At 37.8% G+C, this 23,712-nt stretch overlaps 1 protein-coding gene across 2 annotated transcripts in view; it reads right to left on the bottom strand.

The window, feature by feature from the left end:
- FSIP1 (fibrous sheath interacting protein 1) overlaps positions 1 to 20,377 on the bottom strand; it is a 164,469-nt gene extending 144,092 nt beyond the window's left edge. For both annotated transcript variants that reach the window (XM_074327919.1, XM_019725567.2), the window contains exons 1-5: positions 19,349 to 20,377; positions 13,668 to 13,800; positions 7,943 to 8,126; positions 4,808 to 4,962; positions 3,157 to 3,250 (exon numbers count right to left, since the gene is read on the bottom strand). In XM_074327919.1, the coding sequence (XP_074184020.1) occupies positions 3,157 to 3,250; positions 4,808 to 4,962; positions 7,943 to 8,126; positions 13,668 to 13,793 (559 nt within the window). In that variant the 5' untranslated portion in view covers positions 13,794 to 13,800; positions 19,349 to 20,377. The remainder of the gene's footprint in view (positions 1 to 3,156; positions 3,251 to 4,807; positions 4,963 to 7,942; positions 8,127 to 13,667; positions 13,801 to 19,348) is intronic.
- Between the last annotated feature and the right edge of the window lie 3,335 nt (positions 20,378 to 23,712).

Here is a 23,712-nt window from a genome sequence, read left to right as displayed (position 1 = left end):
CTGAATGGGAGAAGATTTTTGCAAACAGTGCCTCCGATAGGGGCTAATATCCAAAATATACAAGGAACTCATGCAACTCAACAACAAAAAAACAAACAACCCAATTGAAAAATGGGCAGAGGACCTGAAGAGACATTTCTCCAAAGAGGACATACAAATGGCAAATAGACATATGAAAAAATGCTCAACATCACTAATCATCAGAGAAATGCAAATAAAAACCACAATGAGATATCACCTCACCCCAGTCAGAATGGCTATCATCAACAAGACAAATAGTAACAAGTGTTGGAGAGGCTGTGGAGAAAAAGGAACCCTCATACACTGTTGGTGGGAATGCAGACTGGTGCAGCCGTTATGGAAGGCACTGTGGAGGTTCCTCAAAAAATTACGAATAGAATTACCATATGACCCAGCAATCCCTCTCCTGGGTATCTACCCCAAAATCTGAAAACATTTATACATAAAGACACGTGTGCTCCAATGTTCATTGCAGCTTTGTTTACAGTGGTCAAGACATGGAAACAACCAAAATGTCCTTCGATAGATGAATGGATAAAGAAGTTGTGGTATATATACACAATGGAATACTATTCGGCAGTAAGAAAAGATGATATAGGAACATTTGTGACAACATGGATGGATCTTGAGTATAATGCTAAGCGAAATAAGTCAGACAGAAAAAGCAGAAAACCATATGATTTCACTGATATGTGGTATATAAACCAAAAACAACAAAAGAACAAGACAAACAAATGAGAAACAAAAACTCGTAGACACAGACAATAGTTTAGTGGTTACCAGAAGGTAAGGGGGGTGGGAGACGAGGGTAAGGGGGATCAAATACATGGTGATGGAAGGAGAACTGACTCTGGGTGGTGAACACACAATGGGATTTATAGATGATGTAATACAGAATTGTACACCTGAAATCTATGTAATTTTACTAACAATTGTCACCCCAATAAATTAAAAAAAAAAAAAAAGTAGAATTTTGCGGGAAAAAAAAAAGAAAAAAAAAAAACTTGGTGGGCCGGCCCGGTGGCCAGGCAGTTGGAGCTCCATGCTCCTAACTCCGAAGGCTGCCGGTTCGAGTCCCACATGGGCCAGAAGGCTCTCAACCACAAGGTTGCAGGTTCAACTCCTCAAGTCCCGCAAGGGATGGTGGGCTCCACCCCCTGCAACTAAGATTGAACATGGCACCTTGAGCTGAGCTGCCACTGAGCTCCCGGATGGCTCAGTTGGTTGGAGCACGTCCTCTCAACCACAAGGTTGCCGGTTCGACTCCTGCAAGGGATGGTGGGCTGTGCCCCCTGCAACTAGCAACAGAAACTTGACGTGGAGCTAAGCTGCACCCTCCACAACTAAGATTGAAAGGACAACAACTTGACTTGGAAAAAGTCCTGGAAGTACACACTGCTCCCCAATAAAGACTTGTTCCCCTTCCCCAATAAAATCTTAAAAAAAAAAAAAAAAAAAAAAAACTTGGTGGATGAAACAATGACCATTTCATGATTCTATGAGTCGGTAATGTGAGGGACAGAGCAGGAACAAGTTGTCTCTATTCCATCGTGAATGGGACCTCAGTCGGAGTGGCTGCATTTGGCTGGAGATGTCCAGAGCACTGCCAGTGGGGCCATATGTCGAGCCTCAGCTCGTCCCTAAATGGTCCTTGCTAGAGAGGAAATGTCCAGGGTTGCTCCCTCATTGACATTGCTGGTGCCTGCACTAAGCAGCTGGAATAGTCAGTGTATTAGTTTCCTAGGGCTGCTGTGACAAATGGTAATAAATTATTATGGGCTGGTGGCTGCAAACAACAGAAATTTATTCTCTCACAGTTCTGGAAGCTAGACAGCTGAAAGCAAGATGCTGGCAGGGCCATGCTCCCTCTGATGTTTCTGGAAAAGAATGCTTCCTTGCCTCTTCCTAGCTCCTGGTGGCTTCCAGCAATCCTTGGTGTTCCTTGATTTGTAGCGACACTATTCCAATCTCTGCCTCTATCTTCACAGGGACGTTTTCCCTATGTCCTCATGTCTCGATGTCTCTATGAGTCTTCTCTTCTTATAAGGATACGTTATTAGGATGTAGGGCTCACGCTAATTCAGGATGACCACATCTTATCTAATTACATATGCAGAGATCCTATTTCTAAACAAGGTCACACTCTGAGGTTCCAAGTGGACATAAATTTGGGAGGGACACTACAAACTCACTATATGTAGGAACTGGCCAGCATCATTCTCTCTGTGCATGAAGACAGACCCAAGCAGCTCCTGAGCGCTCAATGCTGGGTCCAGAAAGGCACAAACCTGAAGGAATCTCACCCACATCGAACAAAGCTCGTGCTAAAGAGTTGCAGTAGCATGGATCAGGTTCTTGGGATTCTGAAATGTTGGACATTCACTTTGTAAAAGACAAATGGATTCCAGGATTCTCAGATAAATCAGTGGCCCCTGCTTGAACCAGTCTAATGCCCAAGCAGTACTAGACGACGGCTCATGTGATGTAGGTGAAAGGACTTCAAAAGTGTCCTGCCAAAAATACCAACTGCATTCCAATCCCTAAAATTTTCACCATAATATAGGTACGTTAAAATAGATTACAGACTCTATGATAGTTCTGTATAAGAAGAAAAAGGAATAGGAGGAGTAGGAGGGGATCACAGATATACATACACACAAGGGGTGCAAGTAGAAACGTGTGCAAAACTGGCTGGTCTCAAAAAAACAGGACTGTGAGAGAACAGGAAATAGGACAAATCAGTAATAGATTTTTATGAAAAGGGTTGCAGAACCCTGCGTGGGACACCTCCTGGGATGATCCTAGGCCGTGATAGCACTGTCTGCATAAACTGGGTGTCTAGAGGCATCTAAGACACACAGGAAGTAAAGGCAAAGACATACTTTGTCTATTTCCTGATTTTTCACTGCCTCGTTCCCCCATCCATCCACCCCTGGGCAGATAAAAATCCTTGAAGATTCTGAAACATACCTAAGCTCAGGGAAGTTCCATAAAATCCTACTTAATATGATTGTTTCCTCTAAAGAAGAGTTAAACTCACAGTGAAAAGAAAAAATAATTGAATTGGGAATTTTACCTTTATCCCAATAGTCTAGGACTATGAGATAAAAATAAAGGTGAATCAATTTTACTCACCAACAGTTTCTTCTGATGCAGCAGTCAAAGCTAGAAACTTTTTCGTATTTTCCATTTCCTCATTACTTGGTAAAGCTTCACTATTTTTTGCAGACTAATGAAAGAGAAATGAAAGTTTAAACATGAGGAAAAAAAGCAAACTATACTCATCAATATTTTGTTAAATTCCGTTAAGGTTTCCAGTTGTGTACATACAAACAAGAAGGTTCAGGTCATTTTTATTCCTTTAATTAGGAAATCTGCTAATGGTTTCTGTTCCCATAAAATTCTGTCAACAGATATTCCCAGAAAGAGTTGATGGATATATGTCTATCATGATATGATAACTACCTTGCTTAAAGCTTCTTAAGTTTCTGTTTAATATTTCTATAACTAATGAGTAAATTAAAGGTACATAATCAAATTACAATTTCAAACATTTCAAGATTGCTACTGTATTTTATTATGTTTCCAGTTATAATTCTCATTTCCAAGCAAGTAAAAATCTGCTTTGAGATTCAGCAGGAATAAGTGATAGGCTAATTTTTTTCTGTTAAAATTTACACAAATTATTTCTCTAGTTTAAAGCACTGCGTGTTGTATGTTGCTTTCTTTCCATCCCAGTAGTCATCCTGGGAACCTTGTAAAAATGTATTCTTAATTACTTCATAATTAATTCATATTATTATCTGCGAAATGTCCTCTGAAGTCAGTCAACTGATCAAGGAGGAATTTATCAAAAACAAGCAATCTGTTACTACAATGTTCCTTATGTTAAAAGTCCTCTCCTTTGAGGGGCAAAGTTCAAATGTGAGCCAATGGCTATACATCAAGTCAGTGCCAACATCTGGTCAACCTCCACCCCTCAATACTACAGAGAATAAGATGTCCAAGAGGGCCAAGGAAAGTTAATCAAGCCCTAGAAACATATTGAGAAAGAAGCAAATAGACCGTGGTCCCAGACCTAAAGCACTTTACAGCTTCCTGAAGAGATCTTGACCAGCATATCGAACAGTTGTTGTTCGCAAAAATTTACTCAAATTATAATGAGAACCAGGGGGTTAAATTTTTGTGTATTTATATATTCATCCCCAAACTTTAACCTTGCTGAAGAAAAGGCAGACATAGATACTTGATGAAAGTGGGCACTGCACCCCCTTTCTATTCCAGAAATGGAGAACCCCAGCCTGATGCCAGTAGGAAGGTCAGACTGGGCTGTCCAAGGGGAATGAACGTGCCAGTGCCAATGCGGTGCCTGAAATCTGGAACGCTGCAAAGTTAGCTACCTCCACAAAATAAATCAATAAAGACAGACCACATTAACACTACCACAGGGGCCGCCGGGTGGCTCAGTTAGAGCGGGAGCTCTGAACAACAGGGTTGCCGGTTCGATTCCCACATGGGCCAGTGAGCTGCGCCCTCCATAACTAAGATTGAAGGACAAAGACTTGGAGCTGATGGGCCCTGGAGAAACACATTGTTCCCCTATATTCCCAATTTAAAAAAAAAAATTAATAAAGAAAAAGTTAAATTAAATTAAAGGTCTCAAATACTATTGATAGGAAGTCTACAGATTTGCTATCACAATTATTTTAAAAAAATAACACTACGTACCACAGTCCATGCTTTTCTTACTCATCAAGAGGAAGATATGTTTTTATACAGTTCTTACCTTAAGTTCTTCCCACAGCTTTACTCTCATTTCTAGACCTTGCTTCTTAATTTCTTTTTCTCTATATTGTTTCTTCACCAATATTTTATCAAGCCTCTTCATCTTCTGAATAGCATCTTGAAGTTGAGAATCTAATTCTTTTAATTCAGGTTCATCTATGTTGTGTTGAAAGTAGGAATGAACTTGAAGTTTAGTAAACCGTAAAACTGTTTTGTTTTGTTTTTACTATTCTTTCATTCAGCAAATGTTTATGGCTGATGGTAATAACTAACATTGGTGTCACGTATCTTGATTTACAAGGAATTTTCACGTGTATTTTTTTATATAATTATCTAACAACCCTGTGAAAAAGACATGTATCTCTATTTTACAGTTGACATAACTGGGTCCTGTCTAACAGCTTATAAATTACAGCATTGAACTCAGAAGTGGGTCTTGTATGATTTTAAATCCCAAATTCTTTCTCCTTCAATCTGCTCTACCTTCTATACTCATAATTAACAAATAAGGAATAAGACAAATACCCTATCCTAAAACTGCTTCATACTAACTGAAAGAGAAGGCATGTACACAAACAGCTACAATAAAATGTAGCATGTCATGAGTGACACAAAGTGGTTTCAACATATAGAAACCTTTTACAAATTAGTAAACTGAGGCTAATTTGTACCTGTTACATACATCTCCAAGATACTATAACTAGCGAATGGCAGAGTCAATTTCCACCTAGATCTGTCTGACTCCAGAGTCAAAGCTCTTCACCACCAAGCGGTACTTCCTCTGTGAAGTCTGATGAAAGATGAGATCTTGGCAATGACCATAAATGCTCAAATACTAAAGTCTCACTTACCCCAGTTTAGATCATTAGAAATGGCATATTATGCTAAGAAAATCCAAATTTTGCCACTTTTGAAAATTCAGAGTCCAGTGATGTTTCCCAATGATGTATATTATTCCTCTTTAAGGAAAAGGAGATATTTTTAGAGGGAATAAGCTTATCCAAAAAGAATACTGATCTTATTAATGAGGAGGCCCTACAAATCTTATTGCCTAAGTACTTCAAATGCAACAGCCTCTAGGTAGTTCTAATTCCCAACCTCCAATCCCAACATTCTCAGGATCCATGTACACAGGTGTTCTATACAGCAGGCATTTTGAAGTAACTCAGGCAGTACTCAAACACTATTAATAAATACAATGTAAACTAGGCCGATAGCTAATCTCAACTGTAACACCTTGTTTTCTGATAACTGTAACCCTGAGTCACCTCGCCTAACTGTGAGAGCTGAGCTCATCCCAAACATTCTAAATCAGCAGTTTTCACAGTTTATGATCTCAGCTTCACTTTACAGCCTTAAAAATTATTTAGAACAAAAGTAGCGTTTCTTAATGTGAGTCATATCTATTGATAATTACAATATTAGAAATAAAAACTGAAATATTATATTCTAAAATAACAAACATGTTATTACTAATTATATGTGAATATAAATATAACATTTTTGTGACAAATAACTATATTTTCCAAAAAAATCATTGAGATGAGTGGCCTTGTTTTAATTTTTTAGTATCTGGCTTAACAGAAGACAGCTAGATTCTCCTTTCTGCTTCTAAAGTCAATCTACTGCAATCTGTTGTTTCAGCTACAGTGTACGAAGAAAATTTACAGAAACATGTAGTTGGAAAGGGGATGGGAAATTTGATAGCCTTTTCAGATAATTGTGGATATTCTGCTTTGATACTACATCAAAACTCAACAAGGCATAGTCTCTAAAAGGTTAGTTGTAATATAAAAATTTGTGACCGTGATACGGTGAGCTTTTTTTTGTACTTGTTCCATTAAAATCCATGGATCTATCTTTCGTGAAGGGACCTTTTATCCTGCATTTGTCATTTGGAAAATAGTGGTTCACTGATCTATGCAGACCCTCAAAATGCTACCACATTTCAGTATACAATATCAAAAAATCATATTTGTTAATATGGCCACCAATTTTTATCAGAAAAGTCTAAGTATTGGGAAGCTGTCTAGCTCACAGCGATATATATATATATAAGTTTTCCAAAATTCTAACTTTTACTTGAAAATTCAAATTTTATCATTGACCAAAAAATACTGTTAGTTGTCTTCCTTGAGGTAAAAGGCTCATTTCATTTTAAAAAAAAAAAGTCTGCTAAATATCCAAGTCTGAATGATAATAGTTTTTCTGTCAGTCCTTCTTTCAAGTAAAAATGGTGTTCCATTTAAAGAGTAGCCACTAAACTATCACACAAGTACTTTTCCTCAACACAACCTTCACATTTTGGTATACAGCAGAATTGTTTTACCACAGAGAATATTAAAAAGATGTGTATTCAAAAATCAAGATTTAATAAAATTAACAATTTCTACTGCTCCATCAAAGATATTCTTGAGCGACACTGGCTATTTCTTTTTTCTGCCAGTGCCTGGTCATGAAGAACACAATGACTAATAGTACAATTTGGTGCCATTGCCTTGATTCATGCTAACACACCAGCAATTGTACCCACTTTTTTTTTTTTGTACCACCAGTGCAAACATCCATTCAGTGAGCAAAAAGGCAAAAAGCATTATTTCAGTATTATGGGGGACTGTATTACTAATATATTATGTCAGTATTATGATGAAAGTAGTTTTTACTTTGTAGAGCTCCTGAAAGGGTCTCAGACACCACCCCCACAGGGTTCTGCAGACCACATTTAAGAATTGCTGTTCTAATTCACTCTGACCAGTATTAATTTAATAACCATGAAATAAAGGAGTCTCTTAAAATCCAAAAGTTATTAGATCAACTGGGATTATTCTAAAAAGGCATTTATAAATTACAGGATAACATTTTATTGTGCAATTTTAGCCATCAAAAAATGTGGAAATACTTCTTACTTGATTAATGTAAAATGACCACAATAACAATTTTGCTAAATGACATATTATTTTTCTAAGTGTATTTAAGGACTCCTAATATTCTTCTAAATAACAACTGGTGATCGCTTGCTCACAAAAAGTATGGCTTATTTTATTAGTACTATTATTCCTACTTAGCTGATAAAAAACATACCTAATTCTAATATTTTAACGATAACATCTGTAATTATTATTAGCCAATCACCTACCTGAACATTTAGAGATTATCTGATGTTGCACCAAGTTCGGATCTTCATCTGACCCCTCTTCAGCTAATTTTATTTTCTCAGAGTTGTTTTCCCCCTTTTCATCATTACTGTTTCTACTTCCCTCTGTATCACTGCTTTCTGAATGACCCTCTTTAACAAAGTTCAACTTGATTGCAGTATCGACCTAAAAATTATTTCCAAAGAAACATATTTCAAAAATAATGTATTTTTTTAACTTTAAATTTCCAGACTATTTTAACACTAAGGGAAGTATATGTGGAGACACACATATACTAGCATTAAAGTATCCTAGAACAATAAAGTTTTTTAATTAAATATAATTTAACTACACAATTAAATTTAATAACAATTTGCACCAAAGAAAGATGCACCATTCTCTAGCAACTTCTAGCAATAATGGAGAAGAGTCAGGAATGAGTCCTGAAGAGAACTGCTCTCTGCCAGTCTCTGGGGACGAGACACGAGGGTCCCTGCTCCCTGAGGTTACACTCAGATGGAGTCAAAGGTCTATAGCCATGCTGTCCAATATGACGTAACAGCCACTAGCCACATGTGGCTATTAAAAAGTGAATATCCTGAACTGAGATGTGTTTCTGATAAAATCCATCAAGTCAGATCCATGCGCTTTGGTGAGTAATTTATTTGTATGCTATTCACAGTTTTTCTATTTCATTTTGGTTTCTCATACTAGGGCCTTGAGTGGAAATGAACTCAGGCAAAGGGAGAGGCAAGACATCAGGGAGAGAGAGAGCCAGCCACTTTGGAGAGGAGTGCCTTTCCCCTCCCAATGGAAGACCTGCCTGCACCAGCCCTTTAGGGCTCAGTCCTTGGAGGGTCTTATGTCCTCTCTGCATCCACATGATCAACTCTCCCCTGCTGTCATCTGTGTCCCCTTGTGACTCTCCAAGGCAGAAGGTTGGTGGTGCCGAGAATTAAACTGCCAGGGATACAGGAGCATCTCTGTTCACTGAACTAGGACATAAGCCCCAGCGGCACTGAGCTGAGTCAGTAGTAAATAATCAGTCACCATTTATTGAGGAATTACTATTGGCCACGTCCTGTGCTACGTACTTTACATATACTGTCTTGTTTACTCCCCACCATGACTCTATGGTAAAGGTACTGCTCCCTCGATGCGACAGAGAAGAAAACAGATCCAGGAGGGAGTGAAATTAGTGAAGGACCAATTTACAAACAAACAAAACAATGCCTACTTAACGTAACCTCAGAGGTGTAAAAGAGGGTTCCCTGTTCAAAAACATACTTCTGTTAAAGGCAGGATAAAGCCTGAAATTCCGTAATATCCAGTAAATCCTTAAGGCTATATAGTTCTGTGAAAATGCTGAGTTGCTGGGAGAGGTCACGTGAGCCCTGTCAGTCATTTATATCATGGCATAAATGAATTTAGCTGACCTATCCTTGAGAATGGGGGTTTTATGTAGAGAAATATAGAATATACAAAAGATAACTATATATAAGCAATATATTTGGATACCACAAACCAGGATGTACAGACCTTTCACATATATCATCTCGTATGATCTTAAATCTTAAAATGAGCAGGAAGTAATGAGGCAAAAAGATGAAACTGGAGAACAAAAGACAAATTTTGCCCATTTCACAGTTTTACCCATAGTTTCCCATCCACGTTCCCGAGCCCATCACCCACTGGCTTCTCTGTTCCAAACCCTCCTTCTCTTCTACCCTGTGGCCTATGTGTATCGTTTTTCTTTCTGCTTCCTTGTCAAAGCCACATCCCACCTCCATTTCTCATTGCTCCATGTCCCCTACTCCGTACCTTCATGTTAGTCCCAAGAAAAGTGAGTACCCTATAAAACCTCCCTAATTATTAGATGTTCTGCCTGAAAGCTGTGGAATTTTTATATGAATTATAACTATTGACTCTTTCAAGAAAAATATTCAAAAGCAACAAGAAACCAAATATTTTGAATGAGAAATCTATTAATTATTACTACAGAAATTTCATTTAAAATCTAGCATTTTAAACTCATTTTCTGCCGTATAGCAAATTTTGGTAAGAAACTGATAAAAGCCAAATTTGATCAATAAAACTAATCAAAACTCCAGGATTTATTATTCAGTCAACATATAAGGTTTTACCAACATTGACTCATTTGCAATCAGCAGTCAGTATGCAGTATATCTGTGGCTAATTTCCCCAACTTAGATGAACCTTATTTATTTTCCATACAGTTGATTAACACTAGTCACAATTTTAGGAGGCTTTGCTTTCGATATAAATATCAAAGTCCCTGTAGACTAATAAATATGCTAGAGTTTGATCTATAGCTTAATGGGTTCAACTGAAATCTTACTTGAAGTAATCACTGATATTTTTATTTTAAATAAATAAGTATTGAACGAAATAATATTAATCTATGTATTGAAACCTGTACGTCAATACTGTGAAATTGCTGCTTTGAAAAAAATCATTGCCTAGGAATATATAAGCAGAAATACTAATTCTATACTACTCCAAAGTTTGTCAGGTCTTTGTATATTATCCCACCTCCATAAAGTGGGGAAAATCTTCATTCTCAATTTACTGAACACATATTTTGTGAATACTTACTATGTGCCAGGCTTTATGCCGAATGCTGGGAATAACATAGGAGGACTGACCCATTAAGTTAAAGAATTGAGGCCAGTAGCAAAGATGTATTGAAGACTAAGTAAGTGCTAGTCACTGCTCTAAGAACTTTAGATATTTTATCTCATTTTATCCTTAAAACATGCCTATGAGGTGGATAGTATTATTACCCCTTTGAACAGATGAGGAAACTAGCACAGAGAGTCAAAGTGATTTGCCCAAGATCACATTCAATGTGGTCAGCAGAGTCCTGTTTTGAACCCATGACTCCAGAGTTTAGGTTTCTAATCACTATGCTTGGGACTAAAGAATCTAAAATTGCATTTAGATTCCAATTTGGGCTCGATGGAAAACTGAATAAATTAAAATACTTCATCTACTTAGAAATGCATCGATGCACTCACAAGACCATTAGGGAAATTGCCAGTGGACAGAAATTATTAATAAAAGGAAACAACAAACCAGAACAGGAACCTTATGAAATCCTTAAAGCAGCTGCCCTGGTTGGGGGTGGGGGCAGGAGCAACAAACAGACGCGAATGAGGATGTGCTGACGTCAGACAGCTGTGGGCGTAGGCTTCACACCCATGCAGGGGTCAGAAAGGAGGCCCTGGACCCATGCAACACAGGGAGATGAAAAGGAACCTTCCCTCTCCTGCTCCATAAAGTGAGATCCCTCAAAGAGGTGCATCCACAGTGAGAGGGTGGACCAGGAAAACACATCTATCCAAAAGCACAGAGTAAGAATAAAAACATGTCTGGGTTACAAGTGGGAAAAAGACTGCCTTGAGAATTTCCAAGCACAGGTTATGCTTCCTGTAGGTTTGGATTCCAATTTATATTACTCATGTGTTCTGGGATGCTCAAAGCTGAAAAACGAGAGACAGAGACAGAGACAGAGACAGAGAGAGAGAGAGAGAGAGAGAGAGAGAGAGAGAGAGAGAGAGAGCGAGAGCGAGAGAGAGAGAGAGAGAGAGAGAGAGAGAGAGAGAATCGTTCATGCCCGTGATTTCTCTGAGGCATCTAGTAGAAGCAAACAGAAATCTGCTCTGGAAAATAGTGTCAAATCAGCCTCCATAAAATTCCCAAAATTAAAGCTTACATTCTAAAAGTTCAAAAGCCAGGAACATAGGACCAACAATAAGCATAAATCACAATATACAAAAGAACTTAAGACATTAAAATGCTGATAAAGATAATCATAAATATTTTAATTGGTATTTAGAAAAACATGACATCAAGACACTGGAAAGAACAGATGGATTAAAAATAAACTAAAAAGAACTTTCAGAAATTAAAAATATATCTTTAAATTTAAATTTCATTGGATGAAAAAGCAGATTTGACATAGAATAAGAAGTAATTCAAAAATTAGAAAATATATGTTAAAATTTTCTCAGGATGAAGCACAGAGAAATAAATAAATATAAAATATTAAAAAGAAGAGACATGAAAGATAGAAGGAAAATGTTTATATATATGTTACTTATATAAATGTTTACCAGACATTTAATATGATTTCTAAGATAACAGAATAGAAAAAAAATGTAGGCAGCATTTGAAACGTGAAAACACAAAGGCTGAGAATTTTTCAAATTATATGAAACACACTAATTCTTACACTGAAGAAATGCTAGTCTCCAGAAGGATAAATTAAATAAATCCATACGTAGGTGTGTCATGGTAGATACGAAGACAAAGAGAAAACAAAGCAACCAGAGAAAAATATCTAAATTAGACAAACCATACTGGAATGAATATCGGGTTTACAAAAGAAGCCACAAGCACCTAAATGTAAAATATGAAACTATAAAACTTTCAGAAATAAAAGCATATGAGAAAATCTTTGGGACCTTGGGTTAGACAAAGAATTCTTAGATACAACAAAATATAATCTTCAAAAGGAAAAAATTGATAAATTGCACTTAAGAAAATTAAAACCACTCTTCCAAAGTCACAGTTAAAAGAATGAAAAGACAAGCTCCGGGACTGGGAAAAAAATATTTGCAAATCATATAGCTGACAAAAAACTATCTGGAATATATAAAGAATTCTCAAAAGTCAACAATAAGAAAACAAACACAATTTTAAAATACGTTAGGCAAAAAATTTGAACATACGCTTTCTAAAAAAGGTATGTGGACTGCGAATAAGCACATGAAAACATATTCAACATTAGTAGTCACCAGGGAAATGCGAGTTAAAACCACAGTGAGCTAATATTATATACCTATTAGAACAGCTTTTTTAAAAAACTGACAATATCAACTGCTGGTGAGGATGCAGCTGGAACTTTCATACGTTACTGGTGGGAACAGAAAACAGTGTGACAGTTTCTCAGAGTTAAACATACACTTACCATACAAGCCAGTAACTCCACTCCTAGGTATTTACCCAAGAGAAATAAAAACATGTTTTACACTCCCTGCCCAAAAAATACAGTATACAAATATTTATAGCAGCTTTATTCATAATCGCCAAAAACCTGCAAACAACCCAATGTTCCTCAACAGGGGAATGGATAAACAAACTGTGGTACACCCATACAATGGAATACTACTCAGCAATAAAAAAGAGTGAACTACTGACACACGCAACAACATGGATGAGTCTCAAACACATTGTGCCAGTAGACAAAAGCCAGGCTCAAAATCTATATACTTTCTAATTCCATTCACATGACCTTCTGGAAAAGGAAAAATGATGGGGACAGAGAACAGATTGGGAGTTTCCAGGGATTAAGAGTAGGGGAGATTGTTTACAAAGGAGTAGCAGGAAGGAATTTTTGAGGGGCAATTAAACTGTTCTATATCTTGTGACGGTATCACTCTTAATATTTGCGAAGCTTGAAACTATACACCAAAAAAGAGTGACTTTTACAGTATGTAAAATTATTAAATTAGAAACAAAAAAAGTCAATGAGATACGATGTTCATAGAGAGGAAGATTTAACATCTTAAGTTAGAAATTCTTTCCAAATTAATCTATAAATCCAAAGCAATGTCAATCAAAACCGATTTTGATTTTGTCAATCAAAATCAATTGCTAGAGGTCAGGATAAGGCATTTAAATCATTTCTAAACAGCAAAGTACCTTGAAGGATGCTGGCTCCGGCGAGAGCACCTCCAAAGAAGCATTTGAACCTCTGCTCTCAGGACGTGTTCTTGAATTTGAGGCTGGTTTTGAAATTCCATCTAAGTTTCCCTTTATAATATCCATTGATATTCTGAAACAAACAAAAAATTTTAAAGCAAGTTATGACATGTATTGAAATGTTTCACTACCGTTAATATGCAATTAATTCAGAGACTTTGTTATAAAGACTTATGTTGCTACCAAAGTCACACTGCCCCGATTTCATCCGTGGGTCATTAAATTGTATGTCACTGTAGGTGGAAAAGAAGCTGCCTAGGAGGTTCGATTCTGAAAGTGGCTAAAAAAGAATGCAGAAATGAGGGCCATCTTGATGGCTTCCTACGCCTCTAACGGAAACATTTACTGTGTCCTTTGACTGAGAAGAACTCATGGAGCATCACACCTCTCAATCACAGTTCAGGCTTTGTTGTAATGATTGGGTAAGGCCTGCTTTTGCTTTCCTTATTCCAGCCTTTCTCATTCTAGCTCAGCCTGGTTTCTCCTCTCAGCTCTGATTTCTCCTCTCCTCCCTGGTACCACATTTTCAAGGAGTACCTATCTCCAGGTCACTGATCTTTTTCTATCAACCCTCCCCTACTAAAACCCATGATTCTACTTCTGCCCTCTGAAACAACAGAGAACAAAAACCTACTTTCTCTCCTAGGGGACAGATTTTCATTATCTGTATACCCATCACCAATCTTTTCAACTATTTTTCGTGTAATGCCATCCACAGGCCTCTCGTCCCTCTGGCTGCTCTACTCCCAGTGCTGCTTTCAGAAGCAGGCAATATGAGGCAGGGTGGTTTAACCCAGTGGGAGAACTCGGGCATTACAGACACATTGATCCTTTCAAACTGGGCCCTTGATCAGGACCATTCCAGATTTGTTTCGTAATGTGGGGTATCATGCATGCTGAGTAAAATGAAAGAAAGAGGAAGAATTCCAGATTTTGTCTTACCAGTACTTAGCTTTATATGTGAATGGATATCTTCAACCAAATCCTTTCCTAAATTCCTATCAACTATGAACTAAACCACTTCTCTCATAACAGAATGAAGAAAGCCAATTGCCTCTGGCCTAGCAAGTGAAACAATGTCCTTTTCTTACTCTCCAAAATGACTCATTTCTCTTTCTTGTTTTGAACAGTGTAGTCACAGTACAGGGAAGTTTTGGATGCAGGCAGAAGCACAAACATAAACAACCTGGTTCTCCTCCAAGCACACAGAGGGATCATTTGATTTGGCCTCCAACCATTCAGTGCACCAAAGCCGATGCTTCAGGGTCCACTACATCAACTCTTTCCATCTCAGCAAATGAAAAAGGCATTGAGCTCAACATTATTCAAATTCTGCAAAAGGCTCACTCAGGAAGCTACTGACGTTATTATTGTGGGATGACGGATCACCCTGGCCTGTCACATCACAATCATAAAGCGTAAGTCACCGAAAGGCCAAATGTCTTGTAAATGCCCTAAGCAGGTTATCGGAGGAGGCTTACTACAGCTAACCAAGGGATCAGCGAGACAGAAATATGTGTGGAGCCGATAGAATACATGTCAGTAAAGGGAGAGGCCCAGGGAACCATCAGTGACATGGATCAGCTAAAAGCCTCCAGAAATCTTTCAGTTTGCTTTAGAAATAGGTTTGTTCTATTATGTTTGCTCCTGAAAATAATAAGTTAAATAAAATACAAGGTGAGTGGGGATGCAACTGACAATCTTATGAATTGGGCCATACAGAAAAAAGTATGGACAAAGGGCACTGAATTCAGATCTTATAGATGTTTTTGAGTGTTTGAGAAGAAATATCAATACCCACATAGAAATTCCACAATAAAAACAAAGCAATGTACATGAAAGCAATCAAATGATAAGAAAATACTTTAGCACTTAACATTGATTTAACCAAATAGTGTGCCATAATTATACTGAGTGTATGTGGGGAGAAGCATGTAAAAGGAGAGGTAGGATAAGAAATCCTATCTGCCATAATAGGAAATCAAAGAGAATGTCTAAAAATTGGAAAAGCCAAAAAATAGTTAAATAAGCATAATATTTATAAGTTCAGATGGTTACCCTTGGAGAATGAGACTAGAGATTGCTTTTTTTTTTCCATTGTAATCCAAATGTTATACTACCATTTGCCATTTTTGACTATGTTACTTTAATAAAAGTGAAACCTAATTTTAAAAATAATAAATATAAAATATGAAATCTCCAAGGAAACATAAAGATAACTTACATAATAATGAGGTTAATGACTTACTAAGCATGACACTAATAAGCATAAATCAAAAAGGAAGAGACATAGATTTTGATTACATAACCTTTAATGCTCGAGTGTCAAAAAAAAAAACTCTAAATTAAATTAAAAGGCACCTGAGAAACTGGGAAAAATATATGCGATACAGATGATACACAAAAGGTTAATAAATTTACATATTTAAAGAGCTCTTACCAATCTATTAGAAGAAACATTCCAATAAAAAACTGGCTAAGGGCATAAATAAGGGGAAAAGGAAAGGAAGGAAGAAAGACAAATGGTCAGTATCTTCTAAAGGAAAAAAAAGTCCAATTTCTCTCATTAAAGAATCACACAGAACAGGACCTGAAAGATGATCTCAAGTCAAGGAAGTAACACAGGTGGGTTCTGGATTGGTACATTCATGGATGTCCTTTTTTTTTAACCTTTTGCTTGTCTGTATTTCTGGTTTTCTATTAAGCATATCTTGAGTTCATAATTAAAGGATTTAATTATTTTAGAAAATTTTTTAGACTACATTAAAGTGTATTCAAAATAAATAAAAATAACTCAATATTCACCACCCTGAGATAAACATTGTTGTCACATTTTTTTGCCATTTCTTCTCAATGTCTTTTCAACAAAATTGGACTCATATATTTCTCACTTAACATTACATGAGTATTTTCTTATTACATCAAAAATACTCCAAAAACAGAATATTATTTACTTCATGATATTCCATTAATTAGATGGATATATGACCAGATTCTAAATTGTAATAAATCACTACTAACATGTACCAAATTTTTTAACATTCATTTCAAACAAGATTAAAGTTTTTCATACAGGCTTGTGAAAAATGCAACCATCATGGATGATTAAAACCAAAATGGGGACACATGGCTGCTGTAATTTGATATTTTTGGATGAATGGCAGAAGCAAAAGAAAGCAAATATTCCTTTGTTTCGTAATAATGAATAGTCAACCCAAAGGAAAACAAGTGACATCACATTTATTTTCATGATTTTAATGTCTAAAAATTATTGTATGGTAGATTTTTTTATTTTATATATTTGTTTATTATGTAAGAAATACTTGCCCATGTGGGGGGAGGGAGTCAAATAGTACAGAAGAATGTAAAGGTTTTCAAAGCCAAAATTCCCTTCACCCCAAAAACCACTGTTAAAAGGTTTTTGTAGGTCTCATTTTTTTAAGCATATGCAAACTTGATATCCTTTATATCTACTTACTCCTCCTGAACACAAACACAAACAAATGTCGTGGTGCTTTGCAACTTGTTTTTTCGCACTTAATATATTTTGGAGATTTTTCTATGTCACCACATACAAATACACTTCATGCTTTCAAATGATGGCATAGTTTTCCACGGCATAGATGTAGTATTTTTCAATCAGCTTTTAGGTTGTATATGGAGTATTTGCTATTAACAGCAATACAAATAATTACTCAAAATGGATCACAGACCTAAAAATAAAACTTAAAACTATAAAATCTCTATAAAATATGTGTGAATTTGGGTTAGGCAAAGGATTTTCAGATACAACATCAAAAGCATGATTGTAAAATAAAATATTGATAAAATGAAATGCATCAAAATTTAAAACTTCCACTCTTCAAAAGACATTGTTAAGAAAAGGAAAACAAAACCCAAGTATTGGGAGAAAATATTTGCAAAACACATACTTGACAAAGGACTTGTATCCGGAATACGTAAAGAAATATTAAGACTCAAGAAAACAAAAGATTTGAACAGACACATCACCAAAGATATGTGGATGGCAAACCAGCACATGAGAAGATATTTAACATCATTAGTCATCGAAGAAGTGTGAATTAAAACTACAATGAGAGCATGGGATGGCCTGATGGCTTAGTTGGTTAGAGCGGGAGCTCTGAACAACAGGGTTGCCCCGGTTCGATTCCCACATGGGCCAGTGAGCTGCACCCTCCACAACTAGATTGAAGGACAACGACTTGGAGCTGATGGGCCCTGGAGAAACACACTGTTCCCCAATATTCCCCAACAGAAAAAACATCAATGAGATACAACTATACATTTAAATAGTGAAAAATATTTTTTTTAAAAAACAACTAACAATACCAAGTGCTGACAAAGTTGGGGAGCAACTGGAAGTTTCATATATGTCCTGTCAGGATGGAAAATGGGACAGCCATGTTGCAAACTCCTTGGCAGTTTATATAAACATACACTTCCCATATGACTCCACAATCTCATTCCTAGCTATTTATTCAAGAAATGAAAACCTGTATTCACACAATAACCTGTACATGAATATTTATAGAACCTTCATTAATAATTGCCAAAAACTGGAAACAATCCAAACTGGATCCACTCAACCAGGGAATGGATAAGCAAACTCTTGTACATCCATACAATGGAATACTACTCAGCAATATAACGGAACAAACAACTGATACATAACATGGATGAATCTCAGTTGCATTATGCTAAATTTAAAGAAGCCAGATTCAAAAGGCTCCATGGTGTTTGCTTCCAATTATATGACATTCTGGAATAAACAAAACTACAGGGACAGAAAATTGATGAGTGGTTGCCAGGGCTGGGAGTGGGGAGGTGTTAATTACAAAAAGGGCTGGGGGAAATGATGAAATAGTTCTGTATCTTGATTGTGGTGGTAATTGTGTAACTGTATGCATTTGTCAAAGCTCATAGAATTGCACACTAAGAGGGTGAATTTTACCGTATGTAAAGTATACCTCAATTTTAACTTAATCTCTTTTGCAAATCTTTGTTTAGTAGTGTTCATATATCCAGAGGATAAATTAGAATTGCTAAGTCAAAGAACACTTGCGCTTCAAATTCTGGTAGTCCGCCAAATTGCCCTCCAAAATGACTGTACCAAATTACACTACTACCAACAAGGTATGATGAGATGAAAGTGTCCGTTTCCCCACATTGGACTGTGGTCAATCTGGTTCATGTCAAAACTTTTTCATCTTTGTCAATCTGGTAAATGTCAAAAGGTATCTAGAGTTTGATTTAAATTTCTTTAATTACAAGCGAAGTTGAGCCTCTAGTCAAATGTTTACTGGCCACCTTTTATTTTTGTTTTTTCCCTGAAATACCAATTTGCATCCTCTGCCATTTGTAGTCTATTTCAAACGTCTGGTGATTGACTTTTAACATAAATTCTAGGATGTTAGGCACCCAGGCCTGGACTGGCTGAGCCCGCCCCCAGGTACCGCCCCCGCCCTCCCATTGGCCCTGCCTCTCTCCCTAACAGCCAGTCTCTGGGCCCAGCAGCCTAACACGACTCCGCCCCGCTCACTCATTGGCTTGTCGCACGGCTACCGAGCTTGGCTCTTAGTGTGTGCAATTCCTCACCTTACCTGCGGAAACTGAGGGATGTAGTCAGCAGTCGTCAGAGCACTGTCGGCTCAGAAACGCACCAATGACACTCGCCTCGTCACCCACCGTCCCCCAAAGAGGAGGGGTCTTTCCTGCTACCACAGCTACACTGGAAGTAGAAGGAGCTACGGATCTAAAGCTCTCCTGCTTCCGAGAACGCCGTTCCCCTGGCAACCAGAAGCCCCGCGATTCCAGTCTCGCGATAAAAAAAAAAAAAGGCCTGTACCATCCAAAACTGAGACGTGGGGGGCAGGGGCAGCGAGGAACTGATGAAACCCCGGGAGCTGGGGCTGCCCAGTGGTCTCCTCCATGTTCCCAGGGGATGGTATGGGCGAGGAATGGTTTGTTCGTGTTTAGATTGAACTAGGAAGGAGGATGCTTGTATGGCTCCGTCCCTCACTATTAATGTGGGGCCCTGCAGGTCCGCTACCCTCTCTGGGCTCAGTTTCCTCCTCCATACAATGAGGATGATAATTCCTTCCTCACAAGATTGTTGTGCAGCTGAAAAGATGTATGCGAAATTCTTGGTAAAGTTTGGATGCCGCATAAATTAAAAGTGGTGGTTTTACACAAATTGGGCTATAGTCCAAAAAGGGTAATATTTGCTATATGTGGTGTCTCTAATTCTCAGTGCATGAAGACTATTGCGTCCCCAAACTGATTTTCTTCACTCCCAGTACCATGAAATACCTGCTTTTTCCCACCGGTCCTAAATGACGAGCCCCCCTGTTTTCTCTCAGACGTCCAGCCCTACCACCTCTCCCTGGTGGACTTTGCTCGCCAGCCTCACTGTTCGCTTTGTTAGTGTTCCTACGCAGGAATTTATTCCCAACGCCTCTCAGGAAATTTATGTTTTTCCAAATTAAAAAAGAAACAAAAAATCAGTCAAGAAATCAGGAAAACGGGAGAAAGCATTCTGATTGTCCTATGAGGATTAAACATTAGCAATCAACATAGAGATGCTACTGACGATATCCGCTGATGTCAAGTCAAAAGCAAGAGCAGGAAACGCTGACACTTTGAGTCAGAAGCTGAGGTCAACATTCCAGGAACTGAGCTAAAAGCACCTGGGAGGGATGAGGTCACAAAGTGATTGGTCAGTCTTGCTTGGAGCTGGTGCCATGTTGTACACATGTGTTCCTGGCCCTGTCTGCTGCTAACAGGGAGTCATTCTTACAAATGAAATATTAAGTTGCTAACCATTGTATATTTTATACAAATTCTATGAGTGGTGTTCCAAGAAATAACAAGTTTGATTCAAAATAACTCCTTAAATTGCCAGTTTCCATCCCATGATTCTATGAAGTGGGGTTAACCTGGCTTGGAGATTTGTATGTTACATCATTCAAATGGTACCCAATAATGTTCTCTGTGTTCTCCCATATTTGAATATCTGCTATAGGCTACCGTTCTTGTAAACACTTCTAAATTTAATAGTTCTTATTTCTTAAGCAAGTGCTTCCGACAATCCTCGTTGCAAGTAAATAATATGAAGAAGGTTGGAAGTATTTTAAGAATAACGTAAGATTTTGATAACTCCTGGCAGTTTTCATTCTTCTTTCTGCCTCCCATAAATTAATATCTGTTGGGAATTTGGAAACACTATTCCTTGTTGTTTCTCCAGTATGAATACCTTCTTCCCCCCGCCCAGTACACACACACACTTACCCCAGCCTGCTACTTCCTCTGCCTGGAATCCAGTTCTTGCTTCCTCTCTTCCCTCAGGTGTCTGCTTCCTCAGGCAATCTTTCCTGACCACCCTATATGAAATAATCCCTCCCCATATCTGTACTCCTTATCCTCTGTTCCCTTGACTCTATTTTTTTATATATATATAAGGAGGAGAAATACCATTGTTCAGATTCTGATACTAAATAGCTGGATGATCTTGGGTAAATCCATAAGCTTTAGTGGGCCATAATTTCCTTATTTGAAAACTGAGGTTGAACTAGTTTTGCAGTTTTTAACTCGACTACATTACAGTCACCTGGGGAGGTTTCATAAACTACTGATGCCAGGGCTGTATCTGAGAGCAAATGAACGTAAAACTCGATGGCTTCCCAAACTTTAATAGCAGATAAATCACCTGGGGATCTTCTTAATATGCTGATTCAGTGTCAGTGTCAGGTGGGACGGAAGAGTCTAACAGGCTCCCAGGTGATGGACGCCAGTGCTTCTGATCCACTGCTCACTCTTTTAGTAGCTACCGGTAGTGATCAGATAATCTCCAAATGCCCAAGCAATTCTAATATTCCATGAATAAAGGCCACTCTTCCCATTTTTATTTTTGGCAATTAATGATGCTCATTAAGAAAACAAATTTCAGATTTCTTGGAGATGTGGAGCGAAAACAACTTAAAAAAAAAAAAGCAAAGCTATCACCAGTGCCCATGATTAACTGGCAGTTTACACATTTTTTAACTGTTGCTTTTAAAATATAGGCAACATAAGATACATATAAAGCAAGCGAAAAGAAAATTCAAGTTCAATAGTAACTTAGTGTCTCTTCACTATTTGTAACCTTTCCAAACTAAGTCCCCATTGATTACATTTTGCATAAAACTTATCTTGAATTGTTTTCTGTCATTCTCACTTTGTTTATTTATCTCCTGCTGCTTCCATTTTGCACACTACTGAGATGTCATATGCCTTGACAGCAAACTTTAATAAACTGCATTTGTTGTGCTTTAGTACACAAAAAAATTGTGTCTTTGTTTTTAATTTCCTGAAATACTTCTATGTCGGCTATTGCAGGTAACACCCTCGAAACAATTCACATTCAAATATGAGTCAGAGAGCATCATATTTTCAAGCTGTTTTCTGAAATTCTGTGTTCAAAAACCCCAAGCATATTCTAGGCAGTATTGTGCCTTTCACAATAATTCATAAAGATTTCTTCTACAGTCAAGATATTTTAAGCTAAAATTTTCCTGGTCTCATTCCTGGTTGGGGACATATGGCAGTGTTGGTTTTTGTTTTTGTTTTCAATCTCTCTCTACTCTTGACATTCTCCTTCTGAGTGGAGTCAGATTTTGAATGAATGAGAGAGAGCCCACATTGTATTCCATCTGGGTTCCAACTACCGTTCTAGTCTTGTTGCCCCAATTTCCTTTTTCTCACCATAAGCTTCAGCCAAATGCAACAACGTACTAGAAAAACCTCCTTAAGCCTCATATCATAGATTCTACAAACTAGATTAAATCGCCATTTCTTTTGAAGGTGTCATGCGGGAGACCCTGCTCGCTGCGCCATTTGTCATGCAAGGCGTCCGGCGGGGTCTCTGCTCCCGCTCCCCACACACAAGAACGCAGGATATGGTGAGGCCAAAAAGGAACACCCACGGAGCCATAGGCAGGGGAGTCATACCACTATATTCTCTCTGGTGGCACTATACTCTCACTGGAGGCTGGATCCACACTGTCTGCAAACCACCATCCACGCTTGCCAGCCCAGCCGCCATCTTCTTGCTAGCCCCCGTTCTTTTCTCTCCTTTTCCTGCTAGCGTAGCCACAGCAGTTATATTAGTGGCCAATGGCTCACTGGTTACAGCTGACGGCCAACTAGCCACAGCTGATGGCCATGCAATCACAGTTGATGGCCATTTACTACCTGAGCCAGGCACCTGTCTATGTGAGGCCGAGAGCCTGGAAACTACTTTCTGGGGCTCTGCCCCCACAGAAGGGCAGTTAAAAGCGTGTGCCACTGGACAGTTCTCACCTCCTGCAAGTCTATGGATTCGTGTTATTTAAAAAGAACATTTACAAAGTGTTTAGGACATGCCTTAGATACATCATTTCACTTCACTTTATAATAGCCTATGAGGTAGCACTATTATTATCCAGATTTATAGTTAAGAAGCAGAACACAAACGGGTTAAGTAATTTTTCCTGGAGCTAACTGGCACCAGGATTCCAACCCAGGTTCCAAAGATTGCTCTCTTCACCTCCTCCTGGACTGAATTCAAGAAAAGAGGTTATTTGTATCCACTAGATGGTGCTGACTGTCTTCTGTTATAAAACAAAACTGCAGCTGCTCTTTCAGAAACTCCCTTTCCTTGGATTTTAGGTGTGATTCAAGAAACCACTGAAGTGAAATATACTGTATATTTGAATCGTGCTTGGGTACATCTTTAAATAGCTATCCAAATAGGAAAAGTGAAAATGGGATCTCAAAAAAACAGAATGGATTTTTTTAAAATATTTTAGTACATACTATAAATATTTAATTTCAAATACTATTGGTGACTCTGAGAGAATGAAGCCCTCACACATTTGAATTTATAGAAAATCTGCAGACTTAAAAAGAAGTCTGTTTTATTTCATTTCCCCCTTTTATACCAAGTATG

This window comes from Rhinolophus sinicus, linkage group LG03 (genome assembly GCF_036562045.2).
Source record: "Rhinolophus sinicus isolate RSC01 linkage group LG03, ASM3656204v1, whole genome shotgun sequence".
Classification (NCBI taxonomy): domain Eukaryota; kingdom Metazoa; phylum Chordata; class Mammalia; order Chiroptera; family Rhinolophidae; genus Rhinolophus; species Rhinolophus sinicus.
This window is presented reverse-complemented; position numbering and strand designations above follow the sequence as displayed.